Here is a 17920-nt window from a genome sequence, read left to right as displayed (position 1 = left end):
ACACAGGTCTTCACATATTTTGAAATAAATGACTTCATGTAACAGATTTTAGAGTTTAAATTCAATAAAATTGCATTGAACTACAGAAAAGGTGAGACATTCTTGGCCTTTAAGACCAGGTGATTATACAATTTTCAACTTGTTTAAACTCGAACATAATTGGTCAACGAAATTGTTATTTCATTATGCTAAAAAAATACTTGAGTAGATTAAAGTAATTCAGTTGCATCACAGTTCATCATGCAGTCTATTCGATCTGCATAGCATACAGTTGAATTAGTTAATGTCAAGACATTTTCTTTCACCACCTTTGTAGTGCATTATGCATTGGGTTGTGAAGCCAAAGTCGTGAAGCTTTGTTGGTAGAATACAACAGAAAATAAAGTTTACCAGCAACCTCCTCCGAGTGCACGTGATCATCCTCATCATCATCTTCCCACATCCCGATAAATAGGCTATAAGTGAAAATGAAAACTTTAATATTGTTTATCCACTGTTGCCTTGGTGACATAAAATAATAATAATAATAATAATAATACTAAAAAAAAAACTTTAGAAAAGTTCACTGAGGTGCCAAGACAGACTTGAACAGCCAATACAGCGATGTGATGAGTGGGGTTACTCTGTGTGCTGCTGCTGCTGCCACTCTTTGCCAAACAGCGCCGGGAATGAAAGAATCTGCCGTCTGACTGAAGCCCGTCTTCCAGTCCTCCAGTGCTGTGGAAGGCAGTCTGGAACTGAAAAGCTCTCTGGGATATTCTTTTACTGGTATTTTTCTGACAACCCACACAGAATGCTTGCTTATCACAACTGTACTCCACTGCACAGGCCTTCAAAAATTGATTTTGCCAGAGGATGATGATACCAGTTTGTTGCTTCATTCGGGAAAAGAATACGACAAATAACCTAGTAAAATACGATAAAATTTAACTTAAAATATATGACCTGACTACAATTGTTCATCAAAATTCTAATGAATCATTCATAAAGGTTAAAACCCTGAGATCTGGTGAGTTTGGAGAGTGTTGCTGTGATCTAAGCATGAGGAAGTAAAATCGGCAAAAGTTTGTGCATCTTTAAAACTTAAGATGGGTGTTTTTTTTAGCCAGATGTCTGCCAGAAAAACTTATTTCATTACTTATTTATATTTATACTTATTTATATTTTGACAGATTTCTCTAAACTGGACTAATAAACTGACGTAACCAGAAGACGAGATCTCACTGCTGTTAACAGAAGAACTGCTCTTTCCCTCAGATACGACTCGTGACATTAAAGAAAATTTAATTTAGCACTAAATGACTTGAAACTTGATTTGGCAGTCAATTCAACAGTAGAAATTTAATACACATTTTCTACTGTTTTGAACATTGTACATTACATGCATGGTATTACTTCATAAAATATTTGTGCATTTTGCTTTCATGGAATTTGAAAGTAGTGCAAAGTACTATTTCATTACCGTACAACTTCTGCAATCAAGTTTTTAAGACAGCTTAGACATCCAACATGCGACCTTATGCAATTTCCTCCGGGATTAATAAAGTATCTATCTATCTATCTATCTATCTATCTATCTATCTATCTATCTATCTATCTATCTATCTATCTATCTATCTATCTATCTATCTATCTATCTATCTATCTATCTATCTATCTATCTATCTATCTATCTATCTATCTATCTATCTATCTATCTTATCTGAATTCCTCATTTCTGAAGTGAAACATAATTAAAGATTAAACATATTTATTTGTCATTATACAGACGGTACAACTAAATTACAAGGTCAGTTGGTCCCGTGAGCCACGACGGGCCAACATGACCCGATGTTCCTTAGAAGCATGTTTTTACTGATGTTGGGGGGAAAGTGGACAACCCAGATAAAAATCCATCCAGACACGGAGAGAACACGCAAACTCTACACAGAGAAGCCATGTTGGAAATGCTGGGGATTGAACCCACAACCTTCTTGCTGTGAGGAATCAGTGCTAACCACTATACCATTGTGCCGCCTATAATCAATATAATCAGTCTACATTGAGTTTTAAAGTACTATAATTTATACTGACACAGACATGGGAGTATCAGCATTGACAAGTGATCATTGGTGATAAAAAATGTTTTATTACTATTGAATAATTGGCTTAAACTTTTATTTGTTAAAACTCATCTTTAATAATTTGTTCTTGGAAGTGACTCCAAAAGCAGTGTAAGAGCAGAAAAACCGATATCATAGTCGACTTCCTCGTGTCCGTCACAAACAAACAGCTCATATATACAAACAGAAGATCATTTGGTTTGCTATTTCCTCTGCTGAGGTGGCAAATTAAAGCGCATGATATTTGATGTCCAGCATTTTGTTAAATGTCAGCATATGTATTAAACATCCACATTCACATCACTGGGAGGTAGAAGTGTCTCTTTTTGGTGGTAATATTGACTTAAATTCCTGCATTATTCACGCCTCTCATTTAACTCTCTTGACAGCTTCATTACAATAAGTAAGAACGCTGCTGTCAGAACGGTTGGATTTTTCCTGCCTGACAGGAAGAGCTCTTTGCTTGTATTCCTGCATCCATTTAAAATAATAAATCGCTGAATAATGAAAAAGAATCGTGGCATTGATGAACCCTTTCAGTAATCAGCAATCCTGCTGCCAGAAACACAGTTGTTGAATAATGTCAGACAAGTCGGTATAGCCTTTCCTTCTGCAAGCGGAGGAGAATGTTCTTCCCACTCTGTCAGAGGTCATAGGTCAGGTCAAGTCCAGGGCATCAGCCCTATAGCTGATACAGATTTATTTCTGAGATGACTACGCTTCAGTCCGGTGGGTGTTTGGTTTCAGGGTTTTTAGCCATCTGACAGATGAGTGACATATGCTAAGCTTTTAATAACACTGTTCATCTTGTAATTCTAATGTGTTTTAGTTTCTGTCTGTCAGCTGTAATTCACTGTTGGCGTCTGTGGGTGATTTGTATTACAGAATGATTAAAATGCATCATTAGTGTCCGTTTATTCTTGAAAATACCTCATATAGTCTGATGTACTAAGGAAAACACTAGATATGCTCACTCGCAAAGGTTTTACTTTTGGTATTTTGTCAGTATTTGGATCAAAGGTTTACATTTAATAAAAAACAACGACAACACGTTAACCTTTAATTCAGGACTACAGGACGTGACTGATGGGGGGGTACGTGTCGACAAAATGCTATCGAGTGTAAGCAAGGAACAAACATTGCAGTTTTTTGGACCACTGCAAATTAAATTTGTGGGTGAGATTTTTTTAAATATATACATCTGATACTACTAATTCTGTGAAGAGTCACCAGTGGCCTGAGCCTATCCCAGCTGACTTGTGTGAGAGGTGGAATCACCAGTTTATCACAGCATCTCCTTTTTTTTTTTTGAGAAGTGTTGCCAAGTACATAGAAATGATATTCTAAACTTATTTGATATATTTAGTTATTAAACAAACATATTCCTATATGCCAGACCATGCCATCTACTCCTGTCAAAGAACAATTTAAGGCACAACGGTGTTCAAAGTAAAGCATCTATAGTAATCGGTTGGTCGGTAGGTACAGTAGGTAGGGAAATTATGTAAATGTCGTTTAAATCAATGAATATAGCTGTATTATACATTTACAGTTTACTGGCCTTAATAGCATTGCATTGTTTCTACCCTACAGTAAATCAGATGGTGCATCATGTGACTTATATTGCAATGTAAAACCAACTAAATTTCAGAAGACAAATAAATTATTATTAGCAGGTTTTCCACTTTGACTGCAGTGTAATTAGAGACATCACCTCAGGAACAACCGGGAGTTTCTGCCAAGCTTGAAACTCATGCTCTTGTTTTTATTCCTTAAACTGAGGCTCGGCCTTTTGCTCCACAGCTGCAGCATTAACACACTCTCTGTGTGCGTTTGTCATTCATGAAGGGTAAATGGAGACTGAGATGACATCTGATAAATTATTCATAGAGATTTTATATTGCAAACAAGTCTTGCTAAAACAAGTCGAAACGCCGGTGACACTCTTTTCGTACGCTTTTAGTTGATGATCATCAAATGTCAAAACAGACTCGTCTCGTTGTTGCTTTGAAATGGAAATGACAAAATTTTGCACACATCTGTCAGGAATAAAAAGACAAGAAACAAAACATCTTTATTCAGGAAAATGGTGAGAGAGTAAGGCATCAAGAACAAATCATTACAGTCAAATGCAACCGACAAATATGTCTTGTGAGCCCCTGAGACGTGTGGGAGACATCCAGACACGTCTTTTTGTCAGATAAATACATTTCTGAACGCGTACATTAACTCATCACACTAAATCCACAGAGATATGTCATGTAAATACAGTAAGAACTTATATAACAAAATGTAAAACCTTTATACATAAATACTTCAAGTGTGTTAAAACAATTTTTCCGAGCCCATTGAAGTAACTATTCATTCTAAATATTACCGTCAAGCCTCCATAATGATCCGTTTGGCATCTCTTTGTTGTACCTGTGTATTCAGGTAGAAAGTAGACAGACTTAGAGTCAGTGTGAATTTCTGGAGTCAATGGAAAAACACTTAACAGGACTTCACCCGTGGAAACTTGAATTCACACAGTTCACACATCAGAAAGCATTCCAGCATGAATGGAAACGGTGGTCGGAGTCAAGGGGAAATGAGAGACTGATGTGAAAAGAAATAACAAGAAAAACAAAATAAATAAAGAGTTGAGCTGGGTCACAAACCTGCACCATCCTTATATATAGTTAATATAACACAGTGAACAGTAAAGGGTTGCAATGGGAGAGAAAAAAAAAGTCTTTTGATTTTCAGAATCTAGAGTACAGAATGTGATAAAGTCATAATTTTGTGATAATATAGTCATACTTTACCTTAATAAAGTAATATTTTTTTAGTAATATAATAATGATCCATCAGAATAAAGCAGAACTAGTAATAAAGTACTTGTTTGAATATAAATCCATACTAGTGCTCTGATGCAGCTAATGATGGCCACCAGCGTCTCCTCCATCAACAAAATGAGTAAAACATGATTTCTTAGTCTGGTTCTTTCTTCACAGCAAACCCAGTTTCTTACATGATGCCTGCAAAATGTGTGAAATCTACACCTAAGAATAGTTTGACAAGTTGTTTCCCATTTTGGCTCAGTCAACATTAACTCCCTGTAGCCAAGTAGCCAAATGTACAAGGATCTTTGTAATTTCATGATTTCTCTTTGAGCGTAATTTCATGATTTCTCTTTGACCATGACATATATATATATATATATATATATATATATATATATATATATATATATATATATATATATATATATATATATATATATATATATATATGTTATTACAACTAATAACAAATTATTAGAATAGAATAGAAAGCCCTTATTGTCACTATACATTATTATTAGAATAGAATAGAAAGCCCTTATTGTCACTATACATTATTATTAGAATAGAATAGAAAGCCCTTATTGTCACTATACATGGTATAATGAGATTTGGGCAACTCCTCGCAGGGCAATAATTTAACAGTAGAAAAGAGTAAGAATAAAATACAAATACAAGTATACGCAATGGTTACACGTCTGATTATTTACAGGTGTGTCCATTGAATTACAAGAAGCGCCATGCCCAGCACGGCGTATTGCATGTCCCCGATTACTTTATTGAATAAAATAATAACGTTTATGCTTGTAATATTGTCACATTTTAATTATTAAAATGTATGTATAATTTTGTTCTCATACTTGGAATCATAAAATCTGAGATCATGCTTGTGTTTAACGTGGTGGCAGCAGCCTCCATTCAGCATGTGGACTCTGAGCTCTGGCTCGATTAGAACAATGTATTTAGAAAAGTTATTTTGCTATATAGTACATCTATTTACTTCATTAAATAGTGAAAGTGTACTAATAAAATATGTAACAAAATTAAAGGCTCGAGATTAAAAACGTATGAAAAATATATAGATAGGCTATTTTATTTGGGATTTAGTGGGATTTTAAGCAGACCTCCCTGCTTCACCAGAAGCAGGGATTCTTAAAATACCTTAAAGTCAAGTATGAGTTCATGTCTCCTCTCTCATTGCCTCACAGTGCTGCAAGGATATGAATGTTTACTGAGTAACCAGCAGGTTTTGGGAAAAAAAAATATAAAAAGCCCACAATAGTTGTAATAAAAGAAATAATAAGGGAGAAGACAGAATATTTGTCTGAAACACTTAACCAAGTTTGAGCACAGGAGGATATTAGCCTTAGCTTCCGCAGTCAGTGAAACAACCGGTATTAGTGACAACATGCAGCTAATAGTGCACATCAGCTGTAAACATGCATAGAGGGAAGGCATCTGACTTAACATGGCACCAACAACATACATCACACCTGTCCACAAGAAGAAGGAATCAAACTGATCAATGATGTGTGCATCACCACCGATGATGCTTCATCCATGATAGGAAATATAAAATTAGGAAAGTCTTAGATAAAAAAAAGACAACCTGGGCTTCTTCAGTTTTATTAAAGCAATTTATCAAAGCAACACAACTTAAGTGACACCCAACAGAACACAAGCAAACCAAATGAGACAGTCTGGGGCAGCCAGACCTAACTAACTTTCTGTGTGTATAATTCAGAACTTTATATTCAACAACAGTTTCTCTGGTAAAGTCCTTAAATTATTCATCATAAGAGAATACGCTACATTTGCAGGAGAGAAAAAATAAAAGTCTCGTACAAGAAATGGACTGACACTTTTTGTATGTTTTCAAAATGTAACTGAATCATTCTGCATCAACACATCACATAAACTCATGAATGATTCTTCACATTTAGAGGCAGGAGAATGACAAAACAGGATTGCAAATGTTTCCTCAGAGGAGCGAGCTGCTTCTCTTCCTACCCCACTACACTCTCTCCTCTCCCCCCTGGAGCAGTGGAGTCAGTTTTCACCTGAAAAGTTCCCAGAAGGCAGCTGTTTTACATCGTGGACGGAATAATTCGAAATAGAAATGAAGTTTTACAATTTACCACTGACACCTTTCGCAAACTTCCAAACACTATTCATATGGAATAGATTTGTTTTGCCAATCTTGGTACAAATAGAGAAATTGAGTCTACATTGTGTCTGTAAATGTGGCCACAGCTTCCAGAATCCGTGGCAGACAACTCTATTTGCAATTTCCCAAGTGGAATGCAAGACAAATCTGAGGAAACATCTTAAAGCTAGTGAGTGTACTGTGCACCTGAATGTCAAAGGGTTATATTTTCCAGCTGTGCTTACTGTAAAAGGTAGAATTTTTTTTTTTTTAAATCATCATTATTGATCTTTATCAAAATCCAACTACATGTTCAGGATATATATGGCTATCGGAAAACTGTCTAGAAACAAACTGCAACCTGTTTTACTTCAGTTCCTGTGTGCTCACATGGTAACGACGGCCATTCCCAGTGTAAAATGTGTGAAGTAGAATGTGGTCCTCATGCTCTACTAAGATCTGCAAACTCAGCACACCACCACTTAATGAGTACAGAAACGAACCAATCAATAGCGGTATGCAGCGTGTGGACAGACGGCACAGACACAGCTCAATACCTGATGCTCACCATGAGGAATGAAACTGGCAGTCCAATAAAACCCAGCGACGTGAGGAGCAGAGATGATGGTTACACACTGAACCAGTGCAGCATGAAATGTGACAGAAACAACAGAACTAAGGAGGCACACAGTTATTGAACATTCAATGTGGAATGAGTCAGAAAAACAACACCAGATGGACACACAGACAGATCCAGAGGAGTTGAGATTACATAAGTTTTTCTGTCTGACACATGGTGATGGAGGAGAATGCTGCTTCAGTGCATTGACAGATATCGCTGGGATCAGATTACCGGATTACAGACAAGGATTCCATGTTGTGTGTTAGATATATAATGACAATTTCTATTTACACAATAATGATTGCCTCAATATTTTTTTTATCTTCTCTTTGGTTTTCCACTGTCTTAACATGAATGGTTTACATGGTACTTCAGTGTATATTTCTGTCGTGACTTGTAGTAACTGAGTCTCTATTGAATGATAGGGTTTAATAGAGTTAATTACTTGTAAATACTTGCAGTCATGCGACAAAACACTATCAATAGTACGGTAAAGAAAATTAAAAATTAAATAATAAAACTTCATGTAAAAATTGGAGTCCAAGATGTTTTTTTGTTCCAACATTACAGTAAACGACAATCCAGTTGTGATGTCTTGATGTTGTGGTCAAATGTTATGTTGTGATACGTGTAATGCTCTTTTAATAGTACAGTAAGTGTTTGAACATGTATATTTTTACTATATTGTAGATGTATTTTACTGATTTTACTATTTTACTGCTTTTTATACATCATGGCCAGAGGACTACAGATTAAAACTAGCCTTCTGGATAATTCTGTCTTGTTTAATTCTGGCTTTTTTAACCATGTATAAACATGTGTCTTAGGAAATTGCAATGTCTCCTTCAAATAAACTAAACTAAACTAAACTAAATATGAGTTTGTAAATGATCAGATGCTCTAGTTTCCTTAATCGTAGTGTTGTCATTGTCTCTGTTGATCAAACATTTCTTAACAGTATCTTTTTAACTCTTAAACCCAACCGTGATAACATTACACTCAATGTCGTTTCACTACATAATGAAGTTCCTCTTTATTTCTATTTCTCCATCAAAATTATATGAAAAAATCATTTTTTCTTTTTTTTTTTTACAGTACCACCAAAAATCATCAACCTGTCCAGAGACAGTGTTGTAAATGAAGGCTCCAACTTAACGCTGATGTGCCAGGCCAGCGGTAAACCGGAGCCAACTATCACCTGGAAGCTCATCTCCTCCTCAGGTAACTTGTTTGTATTATTTACAGCAGCAGTTCTGTGTTATAGTCACACTCTCCAATTAAGCATAATGAAGCCTTTAATTTCCTGTGCCCATAATTTATTTTCCCCATCCCTTCGCCTCTCTCTCTTCCCATTATCCCTCTGTGTTTATCATCCTATCTTTGACTTTGACCGTTGGTGGAGTCTTTGCTTCATTTATTTCCTATCATTACCTGTTTCCAGATCATGACTGTAATGTAATCATCCACAGGAAAATAAACTGACCCTGTTGTTATTAGACTAATTAATTTGGGTAATAGAATTGATGTAAATGTTTTGGATGACGGAATAATGTAGGGGACATTAACACTGCATGGCTGACTGTGAATTTACAAATTGGCGTGGCAAGTATGTCCAAAATTGTATTTTTTATATTATAAAATCATAATAGTATTTCTACACTATTTTTTGCTGAATATTGAAGAACACTTTGCGCTATAAATACAGTGTGTACAGCTGTGTCCTTGTTCTTTTAATTAGCCTGCATTTATCTTGCATTATTTTTTACAATCCAAGCCTTGGTGCTTTCATCTGCATCGTCTTTTGTGTTGGAGCAGGCACCTGGGAATTAAATGTTCATTTTAAAAAAGTGTGACTGACCTGTAGCAAGAGATTGGCATTGATTAGCTACACGCTACATGCTACCATAGGTGCACACGCTTACATGATTGTACATTCTAATGATGCAGGCAGTCCAGGAGAGACAGACAGTAGTACAGTCCTGCTGCTGGAGTGATTTTTGGTGCTGTTCTGTCCTTATGCTGCTTTTCTGATTGACGGCAGTCGCCTCCTACCAGTCACTCTCTTAGGGCTGCATTTAAATGATCTGTTTTACATGCTCTGAAGTCCATTTTCAAGTTAAGTTAATGCAAACCCAACTCCTTTTTTGATTTGATTAGCATGTTATTGTTGTGACCTAAGCCTCAATATTGAAATCATTTTTAATATTTTAATAATTCATGTGCATTTTGGCAGTGCCATGAATCAGTCATGCGGTTCGTCTCCCAGTAACCTGAAACATTTCTTTTTTTAACACCAAACCTTGACTTGGTGAGAGTAATAAGGCATACAGTCCTGAACAGTTTACCCTTTATCCTATCTGTTAACCAATCTTCAATGTTCATTGTCTCCCAATCCTCTGTCCCATGCACGTCAGCAAACAAACCTTAAAGTTAAAACCTTAAACATTAAAGTTTGATTTGAAGTAGGAACAGCTTCAGGCTGAGGAATGAAAAAGTTGGGTTCGGGATCTGACATTTCATCCATAAACTGGTCCGAAGAATCAGAAACTAAAGTCATATAAACAGTTTCACTGCAGTTATTTTCAACAGGCTGTGATTGTCTAGAGTGAAATATTTTTAAAAATCACACAAACCAAGTAAAATGGCCCAAATGTCATCTTAGAGTTCTTCGGACATTTCATTTTGACACACAAATGTCAATGAGTAGCAATATCATCAGTTTTTACTATTCTATCAGGACTATAAATTAATATGCAAATTCTGATAGATGTGTTTCTTTAGCAATGCACATATCACTGTATGTAAATTACATTTACAATGCATATTATTGTAGGGTAGCTGAAAATATTTGTGATCTTTTAAACTTGTCCACCAGGTAGCTCAAATACATTATATATACAGTGTGTGCACAAGGTGAACACTAGAAGTAAGACTGTCTTCTATGTTTGATGCAGGTTCTGAAGTTGCAATAACTTCTAACTTATTGATATTTCTGTCATATTATTTCTTACTCACAAGCAGCCTCGGACCATCTACTTTGAAAGTACGATGCTGGAACTACCTCTCTGAAAAATATAACAATCTAAGCTATGGGAACATGGTAATACAAGTTACTCTATCAAACCCACTGCTTTACATGAAACCAAATCTATTCCAACTGTAAAACTTAAATCACAAGATCCAAATTCTGGAATCAATTCTTGTCTATCTTCACCATCTGTCACATTTCCATGATGTCAAACATGTTTGTATTCCTCTGCAACAGAGTGTCTCGGCTTCAGTCAGAGTATTGGTATTTTCCGTCATCAGTGTGAACACGTCTGTATGGAAGTGGAATTGATCTCTAGCAGCTTCATTACAGATGTCAATAGAAAACTGTCATGTGCTTGAACTTCAGAAATACCTGTGAAAAGGTAGTTTGTATCATGTATACAGTGCTAGTAGATCAATAACACTGAATGAATGTTTACAGAAGTGGACAGTAAAATGTCACATTCAATCATCCAAATCAACTTGGACTAGAAAAGTGATGAACATATTGACAAGGACATTGTCAAGTTAACGGCTTCACAGTCATTCATAGGATCCATTGGTGGCCTGACAGATCCCTAGTGATCAAAAAAAGTTAAGAGAACTCTTAAATCCACGTCAGATTTTGTTGAACATGTTATCTGAACTGATGCGTGTTGTGTTATTGGTGGAGAACATCATGACTTAAGACTAGAAGCATCAACAACTGAATTCAAAATCAAACTGGAATTCAAAGCAAGTGCATTCTGTTCAGGTTTGAATAATCTTATGCATAAAATTGCATATTCCAAACAATTTACATTTTCCAACATCTGATCATGACAGGACTGCAAGTTAGTCAGTGAACTAAACATAGAAACACATTCGATTTCAAACACGCGGTGACATTACCAAGACTCGGCTACTTCTGCATTCACCCTCCTCCACAGCTCAAAAATAGATTGTAAAAACCGAGCAGAAAAATTCATAATTGTCAGATTGAAACACTTTTGGGAATAAAAAATAACATCAGCAGATGAGTAATAATTAAGTTGGAAAAAGTAAGCAGTGAGCTATTGAGGAATCCATTGCATTCCATTGTAGTCCCTTCTGATATCCAGTTAACATATAATATATTTTGGGCTTAGGTGATCACAAATATCGACAATCTGAATCTAAAAATCTAAAATTAGCAGCACATGTAAATTCTGTGAATTTTTTTTTTTGCAGGATTAGCTTAAACTGTATGCTACAATAGCAGCCAGCATACTGGTGACCCTTATAACATTGATGTAACACACACAACATCAGCACAAATGATTGATTAATTACAAACCAGAAATGCAAATTCCAGCTCATGGAATAATTTCATGGATAATTTGTGACGTAATGATATGAATAGTATGTAATTAAATGTTTGACTTAATTAGAGCATCTTTGTGAAATGCAGCTTAACTAAGTCAGAAAAAATGTGACCTTGATATATCAAGGTCAAACCTGCTGTATGTTCACCATATAAGAAAATCCCTCACAAAGCTGCTGTGGTAGCAGGAAGATGCATAGTTTTTTGGATTATTGATGAGAGAAACTAACAAACCAAGCAAGGAATCAAAGGACAAAGTGACCCAGAAAGGAAGAGCCGAGCATACATCCCATCTCAATACCTCCTGGCCTAAAGGACGAAACAAACTTCATGACAGCAAATCCGTATGTAGTGCCCCCGCACACCTGTTTGTCTAGACAGTCTTGATGTTTTAGTGGATTAAGGCATCTTTAGATTAATCATCTGTGCTGGTAGTCGTGACATCAGATGTATAGCAGATAGTAGGAGAAGGTGGGGGCCGGTCAGTGGCATTAATGCCTTCATCCTCCAGGAACTGCCTCTGCAGGAGAGCTAACTACAAATTGTAAACCAGCTCCACATATGAATGTGTTCACTGACAGTAAAGGACGACAAAAACACAATGACTAAAGTGATGATCTCTCATTATCACAGGGACCGTTTGGCCCCGACGTTCCACATTTGTTCCAGCGCTTCCTTTATTCTCTTCCTCTGTTCAGTCCTTTATAACAAACCTCTTCCACTTCCACTGTCTGCCATTGATGCATCAGATGGAGTCTTCCTCCTCCTCGTCTCCTGTCGTGTGCTGCCTGAGGTGTTGCTCTCAGCGCCTCATACTTGGGGGCGTCTTCTTGATTTATTCATGGGCGCTCTCTCCCAGATCAAACGTCCGACGTTCAGACGTCTCTCTTCTCTCTTTGTGTTGCTTCAGTCTCATGACACTGGACTTTCAGTGACACCAGTCTCATCATGTGTAGCTCATTCCTCCAGCTGGAGCATTTGGTGGCCGATGGCCGTATTTTTAATTACAGGGCCTGAAAGAAATGTCTGATGTAAATGGGACTCTCTGGTTAAATAAAGGTAAAAACATGATAATAACGAAATTATACCAAAGGTTTTAATCAGGTCTCGTTGCATCTTTCGTAAATATCTCATTTTTCAGCATTTCATGAACCCAGTTTTTATCACACTGTGAAAGGGGCCATAGATGTGGGGTGGACGCGATAGCAGTGTAACTATACATGTGGCTGCAGGTATCCTTACACTACTATCTGTGAATCGGACTAAACTCCCATAAAATGTGGTTGTTTTTGCAAAATTATATTGACTGACAGCATTATTCACGACCAAACTGTATGCAATGTCAGCTGCTTTATGATTCTCAGTTCAACATAAATATTTGAGGGGACAACCACATTATTTATGAAATTAAAATAAATTAGAATGTAAATCGTAAATAGCGCTTTTTTAAAAATTGTTATTCCTTATTGCTTCTCTTCCACCTTTTAATGCAGCAACACTGCGTCATGTTCCTCGTGTGGTAAACTTTACTGGACCTGGCAGTAAACTGTTTTCTCATTTCTGATTCTGATTTCCGGACAAAGGTAAATTCTATGATGTCTGCTAAATTGGATGTAGGGTGAAAATGTAATATACACTCTTTATATTGAGAATCTGTTTGTCCTCATATGAGATAAAAACATCTGTTATTCAGTTGTTTTTTTCTCTCACATTCTTCACTTTCCGTGTGTTGAATTCCAGACGTTTTTGATAACCTTTTCAGTTTCATCTCCAGCGATCGACTGTGGGCCTGATAAGTCAGGTTGGTAAGAATACAGAGTTACCCTCCACAGTTGTCACTCAGACAGAGCAGCAGAGTATTGCACCACATGTCCCGATACTTGAAGTAGAACTTGTGTTCTCGTATCTTCTGCTGAACAGCTCTCCTCCAGCCTGGGGCCATTCGGTGTGAGCCCAGCTAGTGCAAGGACTCTGGGGTGTTAAAAAGGCCGAATTGAATAAATAGAGATCTTGTGCGTGTGTGTGTGTGTGTGTGTGTGTGTGTGTGTGTGTGTGTGTGTGTGTGTGTGTGTGTGTGTGTGTGTGTGTGTGTGTGTGTGTGTGTGTGTGTGTGTGTGTGTGTGTCTGCATAAAGATTGATGATTTCTAGGCTGGGGCTCTCACACAGCTGTGACCCAGCCCCCCCTTACCTTTGATAAATCGATGGCTTTAGGGTCTGGTGGCGGATCAAAAGTGATCCTCTGTCTCTCCCCCATGACCACACAACCTGACTGCAAAGTTTGTCAGCTCAGGCGACCAGGCAATGCCCCGCTACATTAAGATGGTCAGAATGAACATGTGCGTGATTGAATTTGCCCCCGGGGCAATGAAAGTTTCCTTGATTTCCACAGCCGGGGTCCCTGGAAAGATTCATTTGAAGTTGGAGGTGATGGAGGTGGTGGTCGGAGCAGATTGGTTTCCTTTTGACCTTTTGATGTTGAAATAAATAACCTGAAGACTGTAATACCTTATCAATACCAATTTAAATTTCTAGGGCATGTTTTAAAAACTCTTATTGTTTTGGTACCAGTCTGGCTTTAATGTTTTGATGGTTTTGGATGATTTTAATGTTTAATATTTAATGATGGCAGAAAACAGATCAGTGGTCCATTTTTTTTAACGTTGTTGGCTAAGATAATAAGTCATACGGTATGTCCATGGTCACCCATTGGAATGAGCATACAGCACGAGTAAGTATCAGCTGGCAGCTCATGGTTCACAAAGTTTCCACCAAAGCCTTCTTTCTGATCAACAGATGATGCACACATGTCAAGTTACTGTCTGATGAAAGACAAAATTGTCAGTTACTTTGTAGCTCTGACAATAACCTACAGGATCCTTATGTTATTATATCATCTCCATCCTCACCACTCCTGAAGCCCCCATCAGACTCCCAGGTGGATCCTCCTGTAGAGCTGACAGCTGCTCACTAGTGTGAGGTTAGAGGAGTTGTTGCATAAAACATAAGGCACAACGCAAACATTTAATCTTAAACCAGTGTTCCTTTTTGCTTCAGATCCTGTAAAGTTTTTTGCTAAAATAAGGGCTCCTTAAACAGTTTTGTGTACAACACAAAACGCCTTTTTTTTTTAACGATAATTGGCTCATAAAAATAAAAGTTGAGAGGGATTTTTTCTTTTTTAAATTCTTTAGATATGCCTTAATCTGAAGAAAATTAAAGATAAAATAAGCTATTACAAAAATGTCTGGTGAGGATGGGTTAAAGGTGTTCTGAGATACGTAAAGTATGTTTCAAATCTAAGCTGTTGATTAGAAGCCTGGTTTTCACTAGCAAGCTCCGGCAGACTGTCCCCCAACCCTCCCCATTGGAAAAAAAGGCTTTAAAATATATTTCATTTTTATATCATTATATATATATATATATATATATATATATATATATATATATATATATATATATTTACATACAGTATACTGTATATACGTACTTGCCCAGCTCCTTCTTCCATAGTGTCTCAGACACAAATGGACCACTTAGATGTTAATAGCCATCATTCTTTTCATTGTATTTTAATGCTGAAAACAAACCCATCCAGACACTCTGTCACAACAGTTTCTCTTTGCTAGCAAACCTTTAGAAGTAAAGCTGCCTTATATTGTTACGATGACGCACAGAAGCCCGTGCTGCTGTATGTCATTGTTTTCTCTTTTCAGCATTGTTGTTTCTATATTTTAAAGAGGAAAGGCAGTAAAAGAAGTCTGTATTTCAAGAAAAATTCCACATCCCAAAGGTGATTTAAGATTCAACTAGATTTTTATCTATATTTATCACAGCGACTCTATGAGCTGTTGTCTCAGACATCTGAGTAATGTTTCCCAGGTTGTCTGAATAACAGAAGTGTTATCACATTTTCATCAAAATATTTCACCTTCACTACTTTTTTTTTGGTAACACAACACCCCAGTATCTCTCCAGTTGTGTTTGCTTTTCTGTTAACAGCTCCTGTCTGACAGTCTTTTTCATTCCCTCCTCTTATTTTTAAGCATCAACTTTTACCTCATGATTTCCTTCTGCTCCGACTCCTTGAATGCACAGATCCTTCATGAAACTACACTCACCTTTCTTTTATTTTTATTTTTTTGTCTCTCCCTCCAAAGTTGTTCCCTTTGCCCTGCACACAAATACCTTTCCCTGGCTCTATTTTCTGCCCCATTTTCGTCTTGCCCTTGAGTTTGAGGATGACATTTCAGGGACACCCAAAGGGTACTTTATGTTCTGCCGGACTCTCCTGAGACTTCCTGGTTCTCTCCTGATCATCTTCTCCTGCCCCCCTGATGCCCTGTCATGTCACTCTGATGGCAGTGTGGACGGGGTGGTGCAGTATTTCACCAACAACTTGTCACACACCTCCTGTGTGGTTAAGAAGAATGCACTTTGCCCCGGGTGTTAAAGATCAGTCGCAGTTCATTTGTTAAAATCAGTTCTTTGCAAACAAAGAATATTTAAAATTGAATCTTGTAAATGTGTGTCTGTCTGTGACACTGATAGTGATGTCTAGTGGTCAATGGAAGGCACTGCAACATGTGTCTGTTTCTGCATAATAATAATAATAATACTAATAATATACATTACAGAAAACAAATAATAAATGTTACAGACTTGTATAATTTAAGGCAATTAAAAAATGAACAAGTTTTATAGTGTTGAAAGCATCCTTACATTACAGTAATTCTTTGCACAGAGCTACATAACAAATAAAGCTTTGTCTTATCTCTGTTTTTAGCAGACTTTGAGGTGATTAGCAAACTCAGTTGCTTAGGCTCAGCCAGTCAAGGAACTGATGTGAAGACGTAGACAACATCCGTCAGCCAGTAGTCGTGTCTAGATTAGCTCTCCTCAAAGGAACACAGCAGGGTTTGAACTGACACAGTAGTCTCTGCTGAGGAAATAACTTATCCCCCTTTGTGAGAAAGTAAAGTCACAGTGGAACAGAGTGGAACCTCCAAACCAGTATGAATCCTCCTGATGAATCCTCCCCCATCAGATGATCAGTGTATCAGCAGCTTTCTCAGGTGAAATTCAGTTTTGTGTCCAAAGCCATTAAAGTGTGAGTACGTGTGATGTTTCTGTCAGGCTGTACCAACACCCAGGGCTGTTGAGTGATTACTGTAACTGCTACGAATGTCAGAACCTTCTGCCGTTGGTGCAGCAGCTGTTGGTTTGTTGCCATCGCTGAACGTCTTCTCTTTTTCCCACTTCCACAGTGGACCTGGGCTCAGAAGACGAGTACCTGGAAATCCCGTCTATCTCCAGACAGAGAGCTGGAACGTACGAATGCACCGCCGTCAACGACATCGACACCGACGTGAGGACTGTAGACATCACCGTCAACTGTGAGTCCACCGCTGTCCTCAAGAAGAAATACAAGCTGAATAAAAGGAAAAACTACCTTTCTAAATCTCCTTTACAAATACATTTATGAAGCTTTAAATGAGGATATTTACAGCTTTCTTTTTCCAGACTCCGGTTTAGCTTCTATTAAACATCATCGAGGTGTTTCAGAAGATTTTTTGGTTGAAAATTATTTTTACTAATATCTAATTTTGCATTTTCTTATATCTACTGGAGACAAATGTAATCTCTGCTGTGCAAGTGTTTCTCAAATAATTATTTCGTGAGCATGAATTTAAAAATGAGGTACCGGTGTTAAGGTAAATCAATAGGGAAACAAAAATTACCCTATTGATGGATGAAACATGACAAGAACCTTTCTTTTATGATTTGACTAGTTTGAAACAAACTACAAATCTTTTTGACATCTAAATATCTGACACATTTGTAAATCACAGCTTTGA

General features: G+C 37.1%; 1 protein-coding gene across 5 annotated transcripts in view; it reads left to right on the top strand.

The window, feature by feature from the left end:
* Positions 1 to 17920, top strand: part of ntm (neurotrimin) — a 180225-nt gene that overhangs the window by 153780 nt on the left and 8525 nt on the right. For all 5 annotated transcript variants that reach the window (XR_011037856.1, XM_068331780.1, XM_068331782.1 and 2 more), the window contains 2 exons: positions 8788 to 8913; positions 17330 to 17458. Coding sequence is in view for 4 of the 5 variants with exons in the window: in XM_068331780.1 (XP_068187881.1) it covers positions 8788 to 8913; positions 17330 to 17458 (255 nt within the window). In the remaining variant the exon portion in view is untranslated. The remainder of the gene's footprint in view (positions 1 to 8787; positions 8914 to 17329; positions 17459 to 17920) is intronic.

The sequence above is a fragment of the Antennarius striatus genome, chromosome 13 (assembly GCF_040054535.1).
Source record: "Antennarius striatus isolate MH-2024 chromosome 13, ASM4005453v1, whole genome shotgun sequence".
Classification (NCBI taxonomy): Eukaryota; Metazoa; Chordata; class Actinopteri; order Lophiiformes; family Antennariidae; genus Antennarius; species Antennarius striatus.
Note: the sequence above shows the minus strand (reverse complement) of the source record. Positions and strands in the feature narration are given on the sequence as shown.